This window comes from Pavona decussata, unplaced genomic scaffold, assembly GCF_977016875.1.
Source record: "Pavona decussata unplaced genomic scaffold, jaPavDecu1.1 SCAFFOLD_61, whole genome shotgun sequence".
NCBI lineage: Eukaryota > Metazoa > Cnidaria > Anthozoa > Scleractinia > Agariciidae > Pavona > Pavona decussata.
In genome coordinates, this window is record NW_028145482.1 from 3759941 (window position 1) to 3782994 (window position 23054).

The 23054-nt window shown below is 39.7% G+C and overlaps 2 protein-coding genes across 2 annotated transcripts in view; both read left to right on the plus strand.

Moving 5' to 3' along the window:
• Positions 1 to 8439, plus strand: part of LOC146479163 (uncharacterized) — a 19066-nt gene extending 10627 nt beyond the window's left edge. Inside the window, exons 2-7 of the mRNA XM_085111403.1 lie at positions 1648 to 1800; positions 2016 to 2107; positions 2672 to 2781; positions 3923 to 4240; positions 4973 to 5710; positions 6219 to 8439. Of these exons, the coding sequence (XP_084967529.1) occupies positions 1648 to 1800; positions 2016 to 2107; positions 2672 to 2781; positions 3923 to 4240; positions 4973 to 5710; positions 6219 to 6706 (1899 nt within the window). The 3' untranslated portion in view covers positions 6707 to 8439. The remainder of the gene's footprint in view (positions 1 to 1647; positions 1801 to 2015; positions 2108 to 2671; positions 2782 to 3922; positions 4241 to 4972; positions 5711 to 6218) is intronic.
• Positions 8440 to 9920: 1481 nt separating this feature from the next.
• LOC146479165 (putative palmitoyltransferase ZDHHC24) lies at positions 9921 to 14305 on the plus strand. The gene has a single exon (XM_085111380.1). The coding sequence runs from the start codon at positions 9952 to 9954 to the stop codon at positions 10801 to 10803; it is 852 nt and encodes a 283-aa protein (XP_084967506.1). The 5' UTR covers positions 9921 to 9951; the 3' UTR covers positions 10804 to 14305.
• Positions 14306 to 23054: the final 8749 nt, after the last annotated feature.

Here is a 23054-nt window from a genome sequence, read left to right on the forward strand (position 1 = left end):
AACAGCTAAGAACGACTATAAAAAGAATAAACGCGAAAATGACAACTGAAACCAAAAAACAGGATGACTGAAAAAACACTTACCAATAGCTGGATTTACGTGGGTGAGTGATAAAATGAAAGTGTTGAAAATATTATATACCACTGAATTTACATATAGTGCGAAAAATTGTTCAGGAAGGAATGAAGGGTGCAGGACACAATTAACACGGATAAAGATACGGAAAACAAAACTACATGGAAAAGTGTAAATTAACAAAAACCGCAACACCCACAGTCAGTACGTCTATATTGTTTTGAAAGGCACTAGGTCAAGTCTTACCCGTTCTTTTATGCCGTGACAGGAATCACGAAGAAGGTAGGAGTAACTCAATTCGTTACTTGCCATTACACGGCTCTACTATGAATATATATATGCGATTATGACGACGGTGCGCAAAGAACATTGACTTCGATACAATGTGTACACTTTTCGGCTAATCGATTGGAAGAAAATCTGAACTTAAGTATAATCATGCATGCACTACCATTTTTAAGCTCGTTTGTTTGACGTCAGCACACTCTCAGCTTTCCTCAGCCTCAAAACCTTTGACGGCCGTAGGAACAAAAAGATCCCAAAAAATTTAATTTTCTCATTCGTCGGCTCCTAAGAGATGCTTGACTCAACTTCGTATGCCTATATAATCATGAGCATGGGTGGGGTCAAACTGGAAGATTTTCATTCTTCAGTATTTATTCTCGCTTTTCTTGATTTGCTTTCACCCGGCAGACTGAAAAGTCGTACGCAATCGAACTCGAGGGTCGTAATTTTTGTCTGCCTTGATGATCGAGGAGGACCTGTCATATGTTCAACAAACCTTACAAAAAGCAGTGCATATGATGTTGACGGAGATCAGTTCGTTAAATCTCCATCTTGGTACAATTAGTTTTACTCTGAAGACACTTTTAAAAGAAAACAAATACGGCTAAATCAACGCGTATGTAACAACAACATGTTTAATTCTCAATTCTCTCCACACGAAAAACCTTCTTAAATTAGGGTATAAAGTAAGAATCGGCCTTGACACTGAAAAGCCTAAAAATTGTGTCAATGAGGTGCATGGACGAGTCACTATAAATGAGTTCCTCTTTTTAATCAAGGCTCTAAGTCGCAGAATGTCTTTTTCAAGTACATGGGATGAGGCGGAGTAAACCGCTGTCTACTTTAGATGTTCTAACAGCAAAGCCACTGTTTAACTGAAGAAGCCCAAGCAATCCAAGGTTGTCACAAAATGAGACCAGAGACTTCTAAAGATGATATTGATAATTTCACTGGTTTTATATATATATTAAAGATCGATGAGGAAATGTTGCTGAAGTACCTTATCGTTCTTCTGTTAACTAGTATCTTTACATTTCCATTAAATTTTCAAGGGCCATCCTCTCAACCATCGTGACTGAGATTTAAGCCTCCTTCCCTTATCCTCTAACAATATACACTAACTAAACATAAACTACACTACTGTTCTTATTTCACTGTCATTATTTTATATTTTACTGTTCCTAACGTCTTCCTCTTTCCCACAATTTTCCATTTTCACTGTTATTTCTAATGAAAGCCGACAGAACATGACAAAACCTTAGCTCAAACACATCTGTTGTATATCAGGGTCCGGCAGCAAGATACCTACAAAACGTTGAGTTGCAAGAAGAGGTGGGAAAAGCTACACGAACTGTAGCGCAGCAAGAAAGACAGATAGAGGCTCTGCAGAGTCAAGTCGATGAATTTCCAACTGGCGCTGGGCGTTTTACAAACTTTAAGGTTGGTGTTATATTTAGATAATCACTTAGTATATACGGCCAGTTCAAGACTGTTTCGCATTTTAAATGTTGATGACAGTTTGGTTTGATTTCAGGAATGACTTGCTACCATTTTGGATTCTTTACCGTTTTTACATGTGCAAAGGAAGCATTATCATACAAAAAAGGGGAAAGTAACTATGAGATGACATCAGTTTTATTTTGTCTTGCTGGCAGGTGTCTGTTAAAAAGAACTGGAAGTCGGCAGTTATCATACTGCTATGCTTTACCGTGGTAGTGCTGGTGACGATCTTTACTGTCTCAAAAAGGTACAAACACATTAAACTTAAGATAAACTGTGCTGAACCGTTTTGTCAACCCGTCAAATTAAATAAGTTTTTCTACGCCTTATATTGGATAGAGCTTTGGAGCCAGACTGATAAGAGATGAAAGGGAGTTACGCCATGCAAGATTTATATGAAAGTAATCAAAGGCACCAATTTTAGCTTCTGATCCAAGGCGAGAGTTTAAGGTTACTTTCTTTTCGTTTACGTAAACACGTTAACTTCATTTTTTTTTTTTTAATATTGATCGTAAGGTATCCCTTAGCTCGGGACAATGATAATGCAATCCAGTAAGAGTAAGAACATTCTGTTAGAAAAAGACGCAGCCGGTGTTCACCACCATCCCAACAGTCATCTCTGCCAAATAAATGTATGTTTCAGTTGACTTTAGTAACAAAACAACAACAACAACAACAACAGGTCAGGCAGGAAATTTTCAAAAATCCTGGGGGCTCACGGGTATTTATCAGCTTCGTCTTCAAGTGAATAGCATTTTGGTTAAAAGAACGATCCATAAGCCAATCCCTCACGTACTTTGTTTGATAATAGGTATTTTCCAACGCATTCTCCTTATGCGGACCAATCGTCTCAGAAGAAGATGCTCAACCTCCAGATGCCTCTAGATGGAGGAAATGGCGTCAAACCTTCTCTTAACTTTGGTAAGAACGCATAGGGGACAACTGTATGCGCGCTTGCGTGAGAGAGGGGCAGTTGGCAGTTTTAAGGATTTGATGTGTAAATAATAGGTGGCCTCAACTATAAGCCTGGTGGTTTCTAGAGGTCACCTCGCCATACATTAACCACTCAATAAATTGTAAATATATTAGAAAGAAAGGCAAAACAAACTACAGTTTTAATTATTAGTAAATTCGGCAAAGGATTTTTGTCTAGGGATGTTTTATCACTGAATACCAAAATATGAAATATTTATAAGTGTAAATTGCAGGTTGAAAGATAAAAGTGAAACTGATGATTTTTGTTTTGATAATAGCTTCACTAAGCAGATGCTAAAGGAGCCTGCCGAGAAATCTCAGGCTTGAACGGGATTCAAACGTATGTTCACACGGTTTCAAGTGTCGTCGTTCCTTCTTCTCGGGCTTCTTCTTCTTCGTCGCCAGGCTTTATTTAAGCAGTTTTCAAACGTAAAAAGCTAAAACTCTCAGCCACCTAAGAAGCTCACTGTACGTTTCAAAAGTTCTGTTTGATTAAAGATCTTTGGACAGAAAAAAGAGAGTGATAAGTGTTATGTTCTTGAGGCGCGGTATCGAGGAAAAACACGGAAGTAACGGTAAAAACTGATCTTTTATTTAGTTGAAAACGCTCTAACGGGTTGTTTTAGTTGAGCAGTTTTGAAAAGTGACGAAGGCGTTGGCTTTCATTTGCATAGTTTAGTATTTGCTTAACACCTAATTTAGTTTTTCAAGTCGTCAATACGTCAGCAGCCTTCTTGGGACCGAAGTTCTATATTTGAAACTAATTCGGGCCAACTGCGCTCAACATCTACATGCCAACAATCGGCAACATGTTATTTGCGATAGACAACAGTTACTTATTTAGTTATATGTTGAATGGATATCACTAATAAGAAACAATTAACGCCGGGCTGATGCCAATAAATAGTGACATCGTTAATAAATAAATTCTGCGAACGTTCAGCAGTATCGAGTGGAAATCGAATTGTTGTAAGTAAAACTCGTTTGGTAAAGCTAGATTATATAACATATAAGGACGTTTTGTTTGTACTTTAACCATACGGTTACACCTTTCTCTTTTTCTATTTCAATCTGAATCAATCATCAGGAGTGCGGGTAGACTCTCGCCTTCAAGAATGTCAAGACTCTCACTGGAAGCAGTCGTTTCCGGATCTCGATTATGCGTTCTTTGGATATGACATCTTAAAAGGTTATCCACTGGCAACAGGACATGATCCTGGCTTCACGCACCCAATCTTCTTATCAAACTATAATTCAGGAGGGAAAACCGCTGACTGTCGCTACAGTGTTCCCGAGGGTTTACTTGTCGTGCCTGATGTGTCGTGTGTAACCTCCTTCTCGTCCAAAGTGATACGAAACAGACTGGAGATGTCCAAGTCCCTTGAGACATCAGCGAACATTGAAGGTACGTCTCCAAGAAATGTTTAGGACAGATGATCCTTCCTTAAACTGAATTTCCTTGAAAATTCACATTCTACTCTTTTAAAATTGAACTTTTAGATATTGTCAGTTCTAAGGGAAAGTAGTTGAAACAATTTAACATGGTTTGTACTAGAGTTCAAAAGATTCTTGTGCTATCAGCAGAGATTGTTGCAGAAGCTAGCGCCTCTATATGTGATGAATTTCGCATTATAGGTGGTTTGCAACCAATCCCTGGAGATCCAAAAAGACAACGGTATGGCGGCCATGTTGGATGAAGTACTGTCATCCAACATGGCTGCCATACCATTGTCTTTTGGATCTCTATGAATTGGTTGCAAACCATTTACTGACCCAAAATATTGTAGTCAGTAGTAACGAACAATAGAAACAATCGCAGGAGCAATGGTGTGGCACTTCCAATACTGTATGTTGGCTCTTAGGAATGTTTATGTGAGGCTACCATAGCCGGCGCGGTATTGTTGGCGTCCGGAAAATTCTAGCTGGCCTTAACCTCATATTTCGTCTTTTTGAAAACAAAAGGAGTTAGTTTTCCCATTTTACTAGCGTTTTAAAGGACAAAACACTAAAGAAACTCCTTTCACTTTCCAATTCAATTTGACTTGTTCTGAGGTCATTTACGTCTTTGGAACACGTATTCACCGAAGGCGCTGGATGCCCAACCCAAATGGAATGATTGTTTTCATGTTTTTCTCAGGTGGTGGATGGGGCTTTAAGTTTTCAGCCAGCGCAAGCTACAAAGAATCCGTGGCACAGATGTCATCAGGAGAATTCTTGTACATAATTTCCCAGGCGCAGTGCCGTTATTACTTTAGCAAAATCGACGTCACCGACCCGCCGCCATTTCATCCAGGTTTCGTGAGCTGGGCGAAAAGACTGGCTGCTTCAGATGTTAATAAAAACGACATCATTGAGTTCATAGAATATTATGGAACTCATTACGTGTCAGAAGTAACGTTTGGAGCGCGATTTATGAAAAAACACAAAGTCAGCCAAACAAAATACGAGGAGCTAAGGCAGAGGAAAGTAAGCGTAGAGGCGCAAGCAAGCTACTCTGGTTTGTTCAGTGTAGGGGGAGGCTTGTCAATGGATTCGGAGCAGAGATCCGCGGCCTACAACTTTCAGAAGTCCGTGGAAACAAGCACTGTAACCGTAGGAGCGGCTCCTCCTAGCAACGGTGATGCTATGACATGGGCTTCCTCAGTTCAAGAAAACCCGGTTCCAATAAAATACTCTCTGTCACCCATTCATAACCTTTTTACTGAAAGGTTTAGCAAGCGTCTTTCTGAGGTTGACTTGAGCGCCGTGCGCGTGAGGCTGATTAACGCATCCAATAATTATTGTCAGGCTTTGAAACAAGCGGGACGGGTAGATTCGTGCGCTGACAGCATTAATCTGGGGATAACTCTGCAAGGCGTTGATGTAGTATTTTACGGTAATGTTATCACTGACTTTTAAAATTGTTTATAGATTGAAGGAGAAGATATATAGCTAAAAAATGGCAAGGAAAGCATGTCTTTAGCGCCATCATCGATGGATCGTGGAATTAACACTGCAGTGTACGTTGTAGCGCTAAGTCTGAACCCATGAATTTCCAAGTGAGTGTAAGCCTAGTAAGAAAAGGGGACACCGCACTCTTGCCTACAACATACACTGCTGACTTAATTCTATGATTATCATCTGTATCATTAGTGCTAGCAGCACAACATTTATTTTACCCTTGTAGGTAGCCATCAGATTGACAATAGGGAGTACAAAAACTGAACCACAACACGAGATGCGAAGAGGAGGAAGTTGATGTATGCTTAACCTTTCCGCCAAGTGATCACGCGCCATGTAAAACGCATAAAAGTGAAAAGCATCTGACAAAGATCAGGAGCCCGATTCTAGAAGCTCTCCTTATTTTTTCTATGACAACTCAGACCTCTTGTTTATCTTTGCAGGCTATAGGTATTTATCAAACGTGGATGAAACGGACTGCCGTGCTAGTTGTCTTCTAGAGGAGAACTGTATTGCAATGCAATACAGTGCGGAGAGGAGGGGGTGCAAATTCCTGGACGCGAAAAAGAAGTTTTTTGCGTTTAAAACAGTCACCAAAACCTCCAAATTAGTCGTTTTCCTGCCAAGGCTTCAGAGAGAAAAGAAAAATTTTGCCTTATATTGGCTGAGAGTTAAACCAGATCAACAGCCCCGCGGAACGGTACAAGCCTCCAATACTACAGAATGCAGTTCGTCTTGCTCCCAGGATGCCTTTTGTCGGGTCTTTGTCATGTGTAATCCTGTGCCAGGAAGCTGGTGTGAGAACGCCAAAGGTAACTGCATGTTGTACTCACAACAACAGATCACCGCTGTTGTCGAAGATCGTAATTCAGAGATACATTTTGTGTGGAAAGATTACACCAAAGTTACAGAGAACATTAAGCCTAAATGAGCACAAGCATTAAATAGTAGAATCAAAAGAATCTTTTGTTTCTTGCTCTCAAGCCGGTATGCATTATGTCATTTTGACCTGATAAACCGGTGGTTTTACTTGTCTTCACTAGATAGACTGAATTACATATGCGTAGGGCACGATATGATACGATACAATAACTTTATGTAGGCACGGTAATTCCATCAGCTCGTTTATCAATCACTTTCCATTTGTCAGAACTGGCCGACCTGCCCTGTAATTTGGCGGACGGAATTCCCCACGTTTAAGGCTTGGTTATGCGCCAGGTCTTCGAATTTCTTCAAAATGCCACTTACATTTCTCTGATTATGCAATATCGAAGAATTTGTAGATCCCGACCCTGAGAATGGTTCACTCCATTCACGGACTGGGCGTTCTGGCTGGCCTGTTCTCGCTAATCAAGCGCTCTTAGTTTCTCATCAAACTATGTCCATGGCCGGCTAGTGAATAAACAATGTTTACAGAAACCTGTTGCTTTTATAATTTGTTTCCAAAGTAATTTGCGCTCACTTTCTGGTCTCGAGGGAAACAGTAAATGTTATTTTCTAGGGCGTTTTCCCTCCGAGACTTGTGAGGCTAGTCAGACTGAGTCAATGCGCATGATTGACGCTCGTGTTTTTAGAGTTTTTATTAAGAACTTAAAAAGAGGAAGAACGCGTGGAGGGTAGATTTATGAATTTTAAAGAAGCGATAAATACTGTTAAAGTAAAAGGTTACTTAGAAAAACAAATTGATAGATAGACATTAATAATGAGAAAATGTTTAAAATAAATTGTCATGATTCACGATAAATAAAGCATGTAAGGAACTGTATCTGTAACGTCACAGCACTGTAAGGCAGAATTTTACAATGTATATCAATACCTATGCTATCGGGACGCTGCTGAATTTTGGCACTCCGCACAGCCACCTATGATCTTTGCCTAGCTAAGGCTAGGACGGATACGCTTGAGCGAAGACGCATCGTACAATCGCTTATCTTATTTTTTAAGAGCTTTAGACTGGATGGCCCAAATTATCTTCAGTTCCAGTTTTTTGCACCTAGCCTCTAACGAAATACAATTTGCCTGATACTGGGTGAAATGTAGAGCAGCCACCATACAACAGTCCTGTCATGTACAATTTCTTTTTGTATATGATTGCGCACATATGGAAGCAATTGCCAGTAGTCACTAAATCCTGGACAACACTGGCACAATTTCGTTCTCATCTGAAAAATGCTAAGCTTTCAGGGTGCCAGGGCATGAGCGGTGCATAGTCTCACCTGCTTTTGGACATATTTTTTACTTACATATATTGGTGTATCTGTAACTTTTCTTCTTAGGACTCAGTATAGATATATATACTTAATCCTCGATTTATTTTAGAAATACTCTTAACGTTTTTTAATCAATGCTGTTTAGAATTAGATTAGTGTTCAGTTATACCTTTTACCATATACCTGAAATCTAAATCAATTTGTAATAAAATATACCTTGTTTTCTTGATACTGTTGCTAGTTCTAATTAGTTCTTACTTCTATGCACTAAACAACAAGAAGATACTTCAGTAGCCATTGTATCTTTTGAGTTGAGTAGCTGAGGTTCTCAACTGAAAGTCACAAATAGCAGCTTGTGATAACGGAATTACGTAACTCGGTTCCAGTTCTTTCTTTTGGCGCGCACTTTGCGTGAGAGATCACAGGAAAGATTAAAGTTGACGTATGTAACGTGTGTTTGTCCTCAGTCGTTTTAGTACTGAAAAACCCTTGCTATTTTACCCTATTTGTTACTAAATCCCACCATCACACTTAATGGTAGCCTGCGCGCAGACTTTTTAAAGGAATGAGGAGATGTGTGGGCGCAGTTTTCTGGAGTACTGGACTAGTTAACGTCTTAGCGCCACGTTCACTGAGCTACTCATATAATTAATTATTAAAAACTGGATCATTGTATAATGCAATTCCAGGGTTTTGATTGGCTTAGCGGCCATGGTATATGAGCCATTAAACCATGCCCGAGTAGTAGCGACCATAAATTGTTTTCTGGTTGCTCTTGAAAAGGAAATCAGCAAGGTCTACCGTTATTACTTGATTGTTTGTAATAAAACAATTATTCCACTCGCGCTTGTCGGATATGAGATAATTATGGCTATCTATCATCTCGTATCCAACAAGTGCGAGTGGAATAATTGTTAAATATATAAATAATGTTCGATTGAATGCCTCGGTGACCATGTACCTGAAGCAGATACTGTGATTCCCAGTGCTTTTTATACCAATAAATTACATGCAATACTCAACGCAAGTCAGTTTTAACCAGTTTTGACAACCTTTATTCTGTCTATGTGAGTCGGAGTAAACTAGAAGCAGATGAGTCAAGAATTCCCAATTAAGGACGGTGCCTACTTTTGTTACGGCGCATACGTTCTGTGCATCTCGAGATACTCGGTTTCCCCATGGGTGGTGCCTACTAATACAGGGGTATTTTGCGCGGTTTAAAACTATGCGGAGAAAGCAGGACTTAGCAAGTGCTCTTAGTATCAGGTGTAATTAGGGGTAACAATGCATTTTCCAGAGATACTAAAGCTTCAATTTGGGGAATTTGGCTCAAAATAAGTGGGTGGTGGGGGGAGGGACACCTTTCAATTCCCTCATTTAGTTCCAAATCAGCGTACCGGTTGAAATAACTTTATTTTCCAAATCATCTATTTTTTTTTTTATGAAATAAATCTCGGAAAGATTTCCATGCAGCCCCATAAAGTAAACATACATCACTGTCATACTAAACCAGGAGTACTAAACCTTTTACACAAAGAACGAGCATGAATGAGTCTGCGTTGCAAAATGTATGTAATTAATGTAGGGCTGTGCGGAAATCTTGCCTAAATCTCTTTATAGAGTGTGTGCACGGCGACCATGTTGGAGGACTAAAACAATAGAAGATATTTGCATATAAAAATAGAATATATTTCCCAAAGGAAAATCATTGTATTATTTCGGTCCTCCAACATGGCCGTCGTGCACACACTCTATTCTTCCTCCCTTCCTTCCTTCTCTTCCTGATTCCTGAGCGAGTGGGGACCGAGCGTCAAACAGACAAACACCTTTTTATTTCCCGCTACAGACAAAGGACCTTCAAAGGACCCCAAATGTCACTGTTTCCAGTCCTTCTGGGGCTTTTGCTTGAGTGGTTACCAAGGTCTTTGAGTCCCTTCAGAATTGATTTTTCAAAATTTCCGCGAGTATGGAGGATAAAAGTGGCTTGTTCGGCGGCCTGAAGCCCAAAAAGCCTTCCGATTTTGCTGCATTCGTGTTCATGATCGTTATGTTGTGGATGATCGTACTCTTTGAGTTGTTCATTGTGTTGCCGCTCTACTATGCTCCTTTCTCAACAGGGTACTGCGTTCACGTGTTCTGTGGATTTTTCATGTGGCTGAACGTTTTCGCCAACTTCTTCATGCTGATAACGACAGACACAACTGGAAGAAATCTAGGAATGCCATCTGTGCTGAAGCCAGGCTGGGCGTACTGCCCTTTCTGCCAGCTCAACTCGCCTCCGAGAGCCCACCATTGTCAAGTGTGTAACGAGTGCGTCTTGAAGCGCGACCACCACTGTATTTTCGCTGGGAAATGCGTCGGGTTCAGGAACTATCGCTACTACATGTGTATGGCGTTGCATCTTTGGATGGGAGCTGTTTATGCCAATGTTTTTCATTACGAATATGTAACGGAGGAAATCGGCGGTTTCAGCTATCTAACGTTGCTGACTTTTTTCACTCCAGTTGTCATATGGTTGTTAGGATACACAACTCTCTACGGAATTTTCATCTCCTTTATGGCCGGAATTTCTATCTTCGCTCTGTTGCTTTTCAGCGGGCTGCTATTCTTCCAAGCTGGGATTATTTTTCGAGGTCAAACGTCGTACGAGCGAAAAAAGAAAAAGAGAGAGTATGATCTTGGCTGGAAAATGAACTTCCTGCAGGTGTTTGGAGAGAGGTGGTATTTGGTGTGGATCTGGCCTACTGTAAGTTCACCTTTGTCAGGAGATGGGACAAATTTCAAAAAGACATATCTTGAGGAGGAAAAGAATTTGTAAGGTTAAAATAAAATGTAGTTTAACAGTAGTCATATTATATTAGAAATGCCATTTCCTCGTTGAAACAAAACATCTGCATGAAGGTCTGATCCAGATGCCACTCCTTGCAGTGAACCTTCATTGATGAATTAAGTGTGACAAAAGATTTGCATCTGGATTGGTTTCTCTACTGCGATTTTAATTTGGCACCGCGAGTATTGTTAGTTTGAGGTAATGTGCTGCATTGGGTGATACTTAACAGGGGCGTAGCGTGAGATTTTGAAGATGTACGTCTGAGAATAAATTTTTCGTAAGCGCCAAAGGCGCTTACAACTAGGGGGGTTTGGGGAAAATTTTGAAATTTAGGGTCTCGGAAATGCCATCTCCAGGTTTTTCTGCGAGGCATTTTCAATAAATAATGGGGCAAAAATGCAATAGAAAGTTGTTTATTTTAACCATTTCCCTAATGTTTTTCTGTAAGCTACAGTGTTCTGAAAAGAAAAAAAAAAACCAAAACAATGAAGACAGGTCACAAGGAAAGGGCGAGGCGTCGACCCTTAACGACAGGCAAACTCCGTTACCAACCTGTCATTATCCACGTTCTTGTGTTTATGTATATGATGGATTGCTAGAGAGCTTAATCTTTCGTCTGTGATCGTACTTCGCAGAGGAGATTTTAGTCTCTTCATGCTACTGAAGCTACGTTCGGCAGTGCATGTAGACACAGGATAAGTTAACAACGTTACGAGAGTAACATATACACTGGGATAAAATTGGGAGTTTGGGTGGTCAAGAGTCTCAACCAAAGTCTGCAGCATCACATTCGGATCCATGCCACTCCATTTGTGCTGCCATCTTGTGACTTTGGTTTTGTGTGTACTCTGTGTCACGAAACTCACGAAAACACTACAGAAGCCAGTGATCACGCTCCTCAAGTCGCAAAAATACTCATAGGATTCTCTAACAGTTTCTTTGGAAAGTCAATCACTGGGGCTTCACTGTTTGACCTCACAAGTATATTCCTAACCTCCGTTGACGGCAAATACGTTTTGTTCTGAAGCCACACGTCATGGCATAGTAACCTCTCCTTCAAGAATACCTGCGGGGCTGGGGAAACTGGTGAGGCTGGCTGACCTTGAGGGAGGGGTACATGAGGCGTTTTTCCTATTTTTGCTTACCACTCAAATGCATTTTGCCATTATTAGTGGCCAGCACTGAATGATTAATGCTTGGATAATGGGAATTCTAGTAAAAAACGCCAGTATAACGTGAAAATATGAAATTATTACCCAGCAAATTTAATGAGAAATTTTTTTTTCTCAGATCTCAGCTGTACGCACGGGCGTACGTGCGTGTATGGACACTACGCCCCTGCTTAAGTGGTGGCCAATTTATATGCTGCTCCAGTCATGCATTAAGGGCGTAACAAGGCATGGTAATTGGCTAAAGCACCATACCATGACAAGACATTAGTGCACTTTTTGCTATTCAAAAACACCATAAATGACTTTAGCTTGATCCTTGCTTATGTCATCTTTTAGCGGTAACCTTCAATTTGCTAGTCAGTGTTCAATGGGCCCTTTGCAGTTAACAGTAACATGGTACAGAGTCCGCCATGCTGGAGAGCACGTTGCTCACTGGAAATCCAAAACAAAGTGACTTCACCAGTCAAACTTGAATTTTCTTTGTTTTGGATGTTCCAGTGTATAGCCTGCTCTCCAGCACGGTGGATTTTGCAACACGTGACCGTTACCTGCAAAGTGCCCATTTGTAAGGAATAAATTTATTTTTGTGAGAAGCGTCAGTTTTCATCATCATATGAAATCACTATTAAGCAAAAAACTAAGCTGGATTAGTCATTTATCTATGCAAAACCATTGTTTACATGACTCAGTATGAATTGTTGCCTACCCCTTTTCAAGGTTGTGTGAATTGTTAAAGTGTGACACAGGTATATCATCTCAATAACCTATTTCCCCACGGTCACACCAGAAATAGGTTAGGAATGGGCCAAAACCAGCAACAATATTATGTACAAAATGATTTTTATCAACCAACTGTAATGAGATTTGAAGTGACAATTTATTTGCTATGTGCCTCTCATTGCTATGTGTAACAACTACACTTGGTGACTTGTCTGATAATGAACTGACCCATCTATCAAGTTTTCCATTTTAAAATGCATTTGATGAAGTCAAAAATAATTACATAATTATTTTGGTGATTCTTAGTTATACTGCTGGAGCAGGTTAAATCACAGTGTTTGCAATTTCAGTTGCTTGTGATGTCAATTGGTTTTGTCATCAGAAAACTACAAATATAGACGTGCCCATGTTTTTGTCATTTGCCACGATGTTTCTAAAATGAGCAATGGGAAACATTGTATTTGGGTAAAAAGCAGCATTTTATCAACAGTTGAATAAAACTATCAGCTTACTGTCTGATGTTTGATTTCCACCTCTTCTGCCCTTAATTCCTGTCTGATCCAACAGCTCCTCAATCACTCCCATTTTGAATTTTTCCCTACTTAGTCCAAGTTCTATGCTGCAAAATGACTTAGTCCTAGACTAAAACCCCTAACAAACGCTGGGTAGGAAGTTGATCAACTGTTGCCAAGATACCGTCATTCCATCCAATCACAGCACTGAAAATACAATAGAAATTGTATTTTGTTTTCTTTATGATCTTGTAAGGTCAAGAACACTGTCTTGGCCCTGACCGTTAGGGCAAGAAGAAACCTTATTTGAATAATCTGTTGCACAGCTAACTTCCAAATGTTGGGGTCAACTGTGCAATCTTCTTATGAGCTTGTTACTGTGAACTGGCAACAACTTCCTACCCAGTGTTTGTTTGGGGGTTTCTGTGGGCAGCTTAGAACAGGGACTAAGTACTGAAAAACACAAAATGGCAGCAGTTAAGGAACTGTTGAATTGGAGAGAATCAGGGATTAAAGGTAGAGGAAGAGGTGGAAATCAAAGACACGGGACAGTGTATTGGACGGTAATATGATAGTTTTATTGAAATGTTGATAAAATGCTGATTTTTGTTGCAAACCAGGCTGCTTTAGAACTTGAACTGTATGTTACCCATTGCTCATGTATTATTACAGTGTGGTGATAAAGAAAAATAGTCCATGCTCACAACAAGATGAACAATTCATTTTAAACACTTCATTAACTGAGCTTTAAATTAACCGTCTATCTTTCTGTTTTTAAACATGAGAGTCTTGACTAGAGTCTTGTTGTAATGTAAAAAATAACAGAGGGATTTCACAACCTCACATCAAATTTTAGAGTTTTTTGGATAGGTATTAAGAACATTCCCTCCACATTCTTTCCACAGAACTCTCAATGGACAGAGTTCAATAGAAGTAGATCAATGTGACCAATTCACCTTAAAATATTAGGATTCTTTAGATAGGCATTTAAAACATTTCTTGAAGTCTTTGCATGGTGCAACTGTATACTTAACTGTACTGTTTGGAAGAATTCAATAAAAGTAGATCATTATTTGCTTGCACAAACTTTTGCTGCTAAATCCCCAGGGGGACGGAATCCTGATATTTTTCATGGTACATGCATTAATTTTACCCCTGGGCAGTTGTTACTCAATGACAACAATGACTCTGTTACTGCCAGTTTTATACTATGGGTTCATTCAAATCTGACAATTATTAATCTTCTATTTTGTAAGGTTAATTCCTTTGTGCAAATCAGTGACAATGAGAAGTAATCCTGGTCCCCTGGGGGGATGGGTTACTCCCCTGTATAAGCCACATAGGTATGTGTGGCCTCAATTGCTATGGTTTTTAAGTCAATGTGGTTTGAAATTGATATATTCAAGGTTTAGGTGGTCTGAAAAAATGGCGTGGAGTTTGGATTCAGTGGCCAGGTTCATGAAGCCCCCCTAAGTTAAAGTGCACCTAACCCCCAATTTTTTTTTCGCTTAAATAAATCTTTGCACCTGTTCGAAACGCATTGAGCCTTTTTGCGCCTTCTTTCAACCAAATCTTACTTTTTATAGGCTGTAAAAGTTACGAAGTCTTGCCATCATCTGTCCCATGACCGAGCTTGCAAGGGGCATGGGTCTATTCCTTACATGACGTCACAAACTGCTTTGCATGCATTTTCACAAAGACTTAATACAATGCAAATCAGTTTGTGACGTCAAGTGAGGGATAGACCCATGCCCCTTACTAGCTCGATCATGGGACAGATGATGGCTAGATTTCGTAACTTTTACAGCCTTAAAAAGTCAAGATTTGGTTAAAAAAGGCGCCAAATAGCGCAATATGTTTCAAACAGGTGCAAAGATTTATTTAAGACATAAAAAAATTTGGGGGCTAGGTGCACTTTAAGAATGATGTGCCCTAAGTAATGTTTCTTAACAACGGCCTTTTGTTAGTCCAATATTGGCTATTGTTAAGAAACTACTTAGAATACATCTTAATGTTGGAGGGCTTCGTTAATTTGGCCCCAGATCACAAAATGGGCATTCATTTAGGGTCTAGGGGCCCGTTTATTGAAAGTCCCGGTAACCTATCGGGCCCGATAAGTGTCTTTGGTGATAAATGTTTCTTAACAGAAGTCAATTTTTGTTAGCTTTGAATAATAAATTTTAAAAATCTTATATTTCAGTCAAAATATTGGCCAAGTACCATGTCTGTAATCACTGTGTAATCGGCGAAAAAAAAAATTAAAAATGTACTGATCGGGCCCAGTAAGTTACCTGGACTTTTGGAGAAACGGGCCCTACTAGGTGCGGGGAAGGTCAAATCTACGCCACATTCATGCTTTCCTTCTTTTTCAGCATTTTCTTTTACATTATTCATTTTAGCCAGACACTGTTTGCTCTATAAACTCTTTGTTATTGTATATCTTTTCTTGAGAAGTCCTTAAAAAGATACCAGTTGGGCCAATTTGTCGGATCAAGTCAGAATTAGAATAAGTTTTTCGATCTTCTTAATTGTTTAACATTTGATCATTGTGTAAATAACCCACAATGCATTCTAAATAATTATCTTTATAAGTTTTGTTCACAAGCCGAAATGATTAATGCACGAGCCTTTGTATTCCCTTCTCTTTGCAATACTGAAGTGAAGATGAAATAATTTGAAGGGGAACAGCAATAGCAATCAGAGCTTTCGCTTTCAGATTGCGTCATTGCGTCAAGTAATCGGTTAGTAGTTGTAAATTTGATGCCAAGTGATTGAAAATCTTCAAACACGCGACCATTAAGTAACAGAAAGTATAAGTTTTGGATAACGTGACACTGATGTCCTTATTAGCATGAAAGTTCGTTAAAAAAATGTACGTAAAAATTAACCACGGAAACTTCAAAGAGAAACATACAAAATTATAAAATACTAAAAAAAAAATATATACCGTATTTATTCGATTAAATTAACCGCCCTGGCGCTTATTTAATTCTGGGCCCATGAGCCGGGGTGGGCGCTAATTCCAAGTGGGCACTTATTATTTTTCCAACATTTTAATCAAGCGAGGTCATTTTTAGAGAATAACAAAACAAAGGTAACAAGTTTATTTCGCTTCAACAAGACAAAACAGCGTGCAAAAGCTAATATGAAAAAGCCATAAACAATATAAAAGTTCAGTGACGCTCTTCTTACTTCACGCTGGACTAGTGCAGAAACTTTTTTTTTTTGTTGGGAGGGGGTGGGGGTGGGCGAGTTTTTGGTCCTTCAGGGTGGGCGGTTAATCGAATAAATACGGTATCTACAACTAAGACTTACATATTAAGCATTGGTTTCCAGTGCGTGGTTTATTTTCAAAGGTTAAAGATTGCCGTTTTTCATGTCAGCCAGTACAGTGCGATGAGTCCGCTGTGTTTACAAAAAAGAGAGCGTGGTTCGCTGACGTTCGTAGCATAAGTCCTAATTTCCAGCAAATGCCGGGAGGGTCAACCAGGGTTGATATATATTAGTCGTCACACGTACGATAACCGCCTGGCCTATTATTTAGAAGTCTTCAGTTTGGCCTGTATTTTAGTTTATTGAGCTCACTGAGGTCGGATTTATATGTAACATTTCAAATACAGTTTAGCCGCTTAGAGATAAGAATCGAATCCGCCTTCTGCCCGGGTTTTAGGCCAGTTCATCTGTCAAATTCAAAGTGTATAACTTATTGTTTGTATAGTTATTGAGCTGCCTGACTAAGTTTTTCTGGGTCCAAAGTTTGTGTTACCCTCTTCATTGCCGGACAAGCATGTCGTCGTGTTCTTGAAACTCCACTTTGAAAGCATTTCAGCACTGGCAAAGTTCAAGTCGGAGTTTCCTAACACACTCTAACATTCGCTATCAAATGAGATTTCTTCCTCAGATGAGGAGTAACGATGTATGAGCTGCGAACCGATGTTGATACTAAACTCCACTTCAGACTCACACGAGCTCCATGGCACCTGCCGGCAACCTTCTTCCACGCATTTCTCCTCGTCCTCATATTCTTTTTCATCGTGGTTATTTACTCCGCTTTCTGTCGACTCGTTTTGTGAAAAATTTGTTTGTTGATCGCTGGGTGAAGAATTCAACTCATCTTTTGTTAAGGAAGATAACGCTTTCGCCGTTTCTTGTGACAAAGCTTTCTCGATCTCTTTGATGTTCTGCAAGATCGCCCAAATGTTGTCGTCGTGGTTTTGAAAATTGTAAATCGGTGCACCTATCGGCGGAATAACCTTGAAAGGACTGAGCCTTGATATCAACCTGTGACGAAGAGCTGGAAGCATTGAACACGGATAAAACACAACGGTTCTTCTAGCTATAAACTGGAAAAATATCAGTAAATAGCGAAATGCGATCTACACACATTCACAATGTATTGTATGTCAATCCCAACTGACAAACATCTGAACTCACATAAGTCTTCACTTTGACTCTACCAGCGTTACTCAATAAAAAGAGTACAAAAGATTATCTTTCTATTATTAAGGCACTTGGAATTCGGGAAATCGTACGAAAATGGTTGATGGAATTTTCGTAGAGTTACAATTTTGCCAAATTCAGAAGTAATCACTTACAAAAACTGAAAAAAAGTACTGAAATTATCAACTGTCATAGCTGGCTGTTTTACAAGGGAACTGATTCAACTGTGGCGTGAATTTTGCATTCACGCGAACATAAATTTGACTGGTTTTACGTTTGGAAACAAAAAAATAGAGATATTTAGAATTACGTTTACCAGCGCTAAACGGTTAACGGTAGAAATGACCATATGGCCATGTTTATCCTATATTTGCTGCTCGCTGTGTTACGGTAAGTTTCTCAATATATAATTGAGTAGAAAAGTTAGTATGGCCAGAATTGTTTTGCACTATTGCCATCTATTTACCCATACTCATTTTTTCGAGAAAACATAAACGCGAATCTCACGTTTGCCATTAGCCTGCGAACGCAGACGTATTTCCGGCTGTCGCTTCAGCCGGAAATACATCTGCGTTCGCTTGCGAGTTTACCATTTACCGTAAACGCGATGGAGCGCTCTTCAACTTTTTACGTTTGCGCATGCCCTTGCACATTTCGTCCTCGACCGTCTCTAAAATCTCGTTCCCAGAGCCCACGTGTCTTTTGGTCAACGCCAAGACCAAAAGACACGTGGGCTCTGGGAACGAGATTGCCGTCTCTATAAATTTTTGTGGACACAAGTAAACGCCCGCCTCGTCCCTAATCGTCAATGGCGGGAGGTGAAATGTGACGTCACTCGTTGAGTTGATCATGAATTGAAAGCTCAAAGATGATAAGTTTTTTGTGAGCCTGTGAGTAATTAAATCATTCAGTTTCAAGTATTTTTTAACGGTGAGGTATGTGGAAATTGATCGGCTCTGTGCGTCTTTGTTTCCTGTTTGAATGTGTGACATCCGGGGATCCCAGTTCACCCAATGGTTCCTGAACTTTATTAGTAAAACGTAAAATGATTAAAAAAAATTATCAGCTTTAGGCACTCAAAATAAAAAATTATATTAACTACTTTTTCTTAAATTTTTTACGTTTGACCGAGGTTTGAGCTGGTAGAACACTGCACCGGTACAACAGAGCTCATTAAAATACCGGACGCGTTTAAGCCTGAATATTTTTCTCAGTAGTTGTTCTTGTCGCAACTACCAAAGTTATGAGCGTAGATAGTCTGTGATAGTCTTCCACGTACTGTAATGATTCGATTTAACGCCCTCGTTCCAATAAGCGCCCCCTCTCTTATAAGTGCCCCCCTCGAATGTGTTTTTGTTAATAAGCGCCCCTATTCTAATAAACGCCCCTAGGCCCTATTGCGTAAGCACTCCCATCCCAATAAGCGCCCCTATTCTGTGATAGCACACATTCACTGCTTCAAGGAAATGCAGCTTTGTCAAGCATGATAAGAACGGCTCAAGGTAGTACATCAAGCCATATTGGAAGTGAAGTGCTGATCCCATGTAGAAAGATGAAGGGCTTGGAGAGGGTCCCCAATAGGTTTTTCGGGATCCGGGATTTGGTTTTTTTCCAGGTCGGGATTCGGGATTTTAGCGGAAAAGAGCAACGATATTCGGGATTAGAATTAGGGACGGGAAGCGGGATTTGACAATTTTACGAAGCGGTAAGCGGGAAATGTTATTCTAAAGAAACGAGATCCGGGAAGTCCGGTGTCGAAAATGTACAGTGAAAAATCTAGTTGTCACCGTCCTGGACGAGAAAAGAAATTTACGGGTCCTATTTCTTTACAGATAAAATGTTTTCACTGCTCCCTGAGACCTCACCGATAAGCCTAAACAAATGCCAAAGAGCTCGCGTTCCCAACGGCATAAAGGAACTAATTAAAACGGCTCCGAATGATAAGAAAACCTCCATTCGGTAAATTTAAGTAGTTTCCTTCATGATCAAAATAAAAAGGTCAACAGAGAGATCTCACCAAATTTTGATCTAAAAGGAAAATCTCTAAGAAACGTACTCAGGAAAGCACTTAATCCAGAAGTCTAAGGTATATTGAGCAACCAGCGGGAGTCGTGTTTTGCCTGTCACCTTTTCAAACTTTGTTGCAGTACACGTTGTGGTACGTGGTAGCAGTGCTCTTCAGACTTTGATGGCCATTATCCCTGACTGAAAATTTTTTCCAAGGATCAACATGATAAGAAACGCAGCCCTCACTATTAAATTGAGAGGAAAAAAAAAAAGGAAAAAGAACAAGCTCTAAAAAGAAATTGCTATCTGACTTATTGACTGACGTGATTCGGGGGAAACGTCTTAAATTAAACGAACAATGTCGTGGTTATGGTGGAACGAAATAAAAGAAATAATCTTACAGCTAATTTTTCGGTGACCAAAGACCAGTGGAAACGATCAGTGTTCACATTTGCAGTAGTAATTTACATCCGATTGAGAATGCCTGTTTTCGTCGAGGTAAAGGGCTTGAAAAAAATTATGACCTCACCGGGATCGGAATTGGGATAAAACAGCGGTCGGGATTACGGGATTCAGGGAAAATTTTGCCCGGGATGGCGGGATTGAAGAACCCTATTGGGGACCCTCCTTGGACAGTAATTCAAAAACTCATTTGTAATTCAAGCTTTGTGTCACAAATTTGCTTTTTCTCAAAAAAGAAATAAGCGTCCTGTTTCGAATAAGCGCCCTCCCTTGAGGTACCATAAGTAAATAAGCGCCCCGGGCGCTAAATCGAACCATTACCAACGGTATTTCAGTAAAACATGCTTTATTACAGGAAATTTGTAGCATGGCGTTGTACCTTACATGTAAGTTAACCATTCTAATTTCCAAAGAAGAAAGTGATCAATTAAAAGCGACTATTCCTGAGAACCTCATATTCAATTTTTATCTAAAAATAGATTTCACTGATAACGTTTCAATCAACTTCTCTTTGCACGGTAGGTGACAAATATCAATTACGAAAGGAGAAATTTAATTTTTAATTTTGTGATTCGAACTTTTCGCACCCCGGGCAGTTCTCGAAACCCACTCGCGAGATCGTGAGTATTGCAAGACTTGCAGCTGCTAGTTCAGGAGAATACAGATCATTCAAAACCTCCTAATTCGCTAGTTAAAACAAAGAACATTCACGTTTATAATGTGATGAATTGCAATCATAAGCTGTAATGAATCTGTGGGCACAAAGTTTGTCTACTTTGAGCACTTTATATCGCAATAATGCGATTTTAATTAGCCTAAGTTCAAAGGAATAAAATGGAGAAGTGGCTCGCGATCGTACTCACAGGCTCTTCAACATGTCAGTGGAAAGTTCCATCCATCGTCTATGAAAAGCTGTTAAAACATTTGGCCGCAATCCATTTTCTGTTTCACAAGTGAGAGGTGAAAGTTGTGACATTCGACTAAAACGGCCTTATTTCCATCGAACATGTCATCAACAAATGTTAGCAACAAACCAAGAAATGAGATAACTATGGCTTTGAAATTATTAACATTTGTTGGCTTCTGGTTCGAGTGATCGGGAGTTTCGGGAAATCGAGGGTTCAAGTCGGGATTGCACAGTAATTAACAAATGAAGGACCGTATGCTTTCCAGCACATTTTCGTTATCCAGGTCACATGGGCGTGATTTAGTTCAGTGTCAGTAATTACTCGAAAAAAATAAATCATATAACAAATTCATTTATGATATATTTTTTTTGAGTATGCCTTTGTCATTTACTGATTAATGCATCATTCTCATTTATTCACCAGGCTTAACATATTCCATCAGACTATTTCCATTGCGCATTTGCCACACATTGACATTCCAATCCTAGCAATGTGCAGGATGTTTGTCCCATGAACCTAGTTTAATGGCCTTGGTTCCCACAAGTCTCCTGAAGCTCAGTAGTAGAGCATCCGAACTAGTAGGTTAGGTTCGACCCCTGATAGGAGCACTCGGATGTTTTTCCGAGTATGCCTGTGTCACTTACTAAATAATACATCATTCTCATTTATTCACCAGGCTTAAAAATTTCCATCACATTATTTCCATTTATGAAACTGTTGCTAAACTTTGTAAACAATAGTTTAGCAACAGTTACTGTCAAAAGTACCGTGTTTTGTGGCACATCTCCTGATATAACCCTATAATTTTCTCATTGCACAAGCCTGCTCTGATTTGTCCTTATGCTTTCTGTTAGAATATTTTTGTTTACCAACGAATATTCATGGATAATGGAAAATAATTGTGTACGCTGGGCGAGAATTTCAAAAGCGACGGTTTCATTTGTAGCGGTGTGTACATTTGGCCGGTGTGTACAAAGTACGAATTGTAGGTATATTAATGTTCGTCCAGTAGAGAGCCAATTGCAAAATTGTTCTTTGCCCTTCAAAAGTGAGCTGAGTGACTACGTTCCACGTAAGTTTAGGTTGGTGTTTAATACATTTTGATGATCGTAAAACCAGAAGTAGAGTAATTACTCTGGGCGATCAAAACTATTAAACCAAAACAACGCGCGAAGGGCAGGGAAACACGTGCAAGCAAGTCAAGATCCTGAAATACATATTCCTCGCAAACCCTCGATTTCTCGATCGGAAACACTCGTTCACTCGAACCAGAAGTGGTTTCCCTTGGATTCGCTTCACTCAAACACTGTAGTTGTACCCCCGATTTCTCGAGCCCTGGATTATTTGAACTCCCGTAAATGGTAAAATGTAGGCGCAATTGAACCAAGGTGACTATTTACAAATCGTTCGGGTGGAAAGAGTCCGTCAACAATTTAGATAGTTGCACTTCCGATTTCTCTATGGCGGGTGATGTTTTGTGGAAAAACTTCGACGCCGGACTAATTCGGAAAGGAAAAAATCGTGAGAAGATCTTCATCTGATTGATACGCTTCCTCAAGCAAAAGAATGGGCTTCTCTTTGAGCGATCAGTAATCGCCGAATTTGAAACACCAAATAGGCATGTGTCCGTAAGAAACCGCTTTCAATTGAACTGCGATGCAATTCAATCGGTTCTTTTTTTCTTTATTTCCGATGGTTTGAGGTCTGTCTCCGAGATAGGTTGCTGCAACGCTCTATGTTGACGAGTCTCTCAAAATGGAGGCAAAAATTGAAAATCGTCAAAATTAGCCAAGTTCACGTAGTTATAAAAATTCCATCAATGGCAGGCCGCAAGATTTCTTTCTTAAGAAATCAAAGAGACGGGACATCATATCGGAGGGTAAGTTGATGATTTTAAAGAAAGTCGGTAAAATGTTGCTTTTTTGCTGGAAACTAACCCTGTTTTGCATTGCTTTGAAAAATCCAGGATAGCCCAAGATTCGATTTAAGGATTCTTTCCACAGAGAAATAAACACGAA

Bases quoted from the DNA above. Each gene is read 5' to 3' on its own strand.
- LOC146479165 (XM_085111380.1), top strand. From the start codon at position 9,952: ATGGAGGATAAAAGTGGCTTGTTCGGCGGCCTGAAGCCCAAAAAGCCT.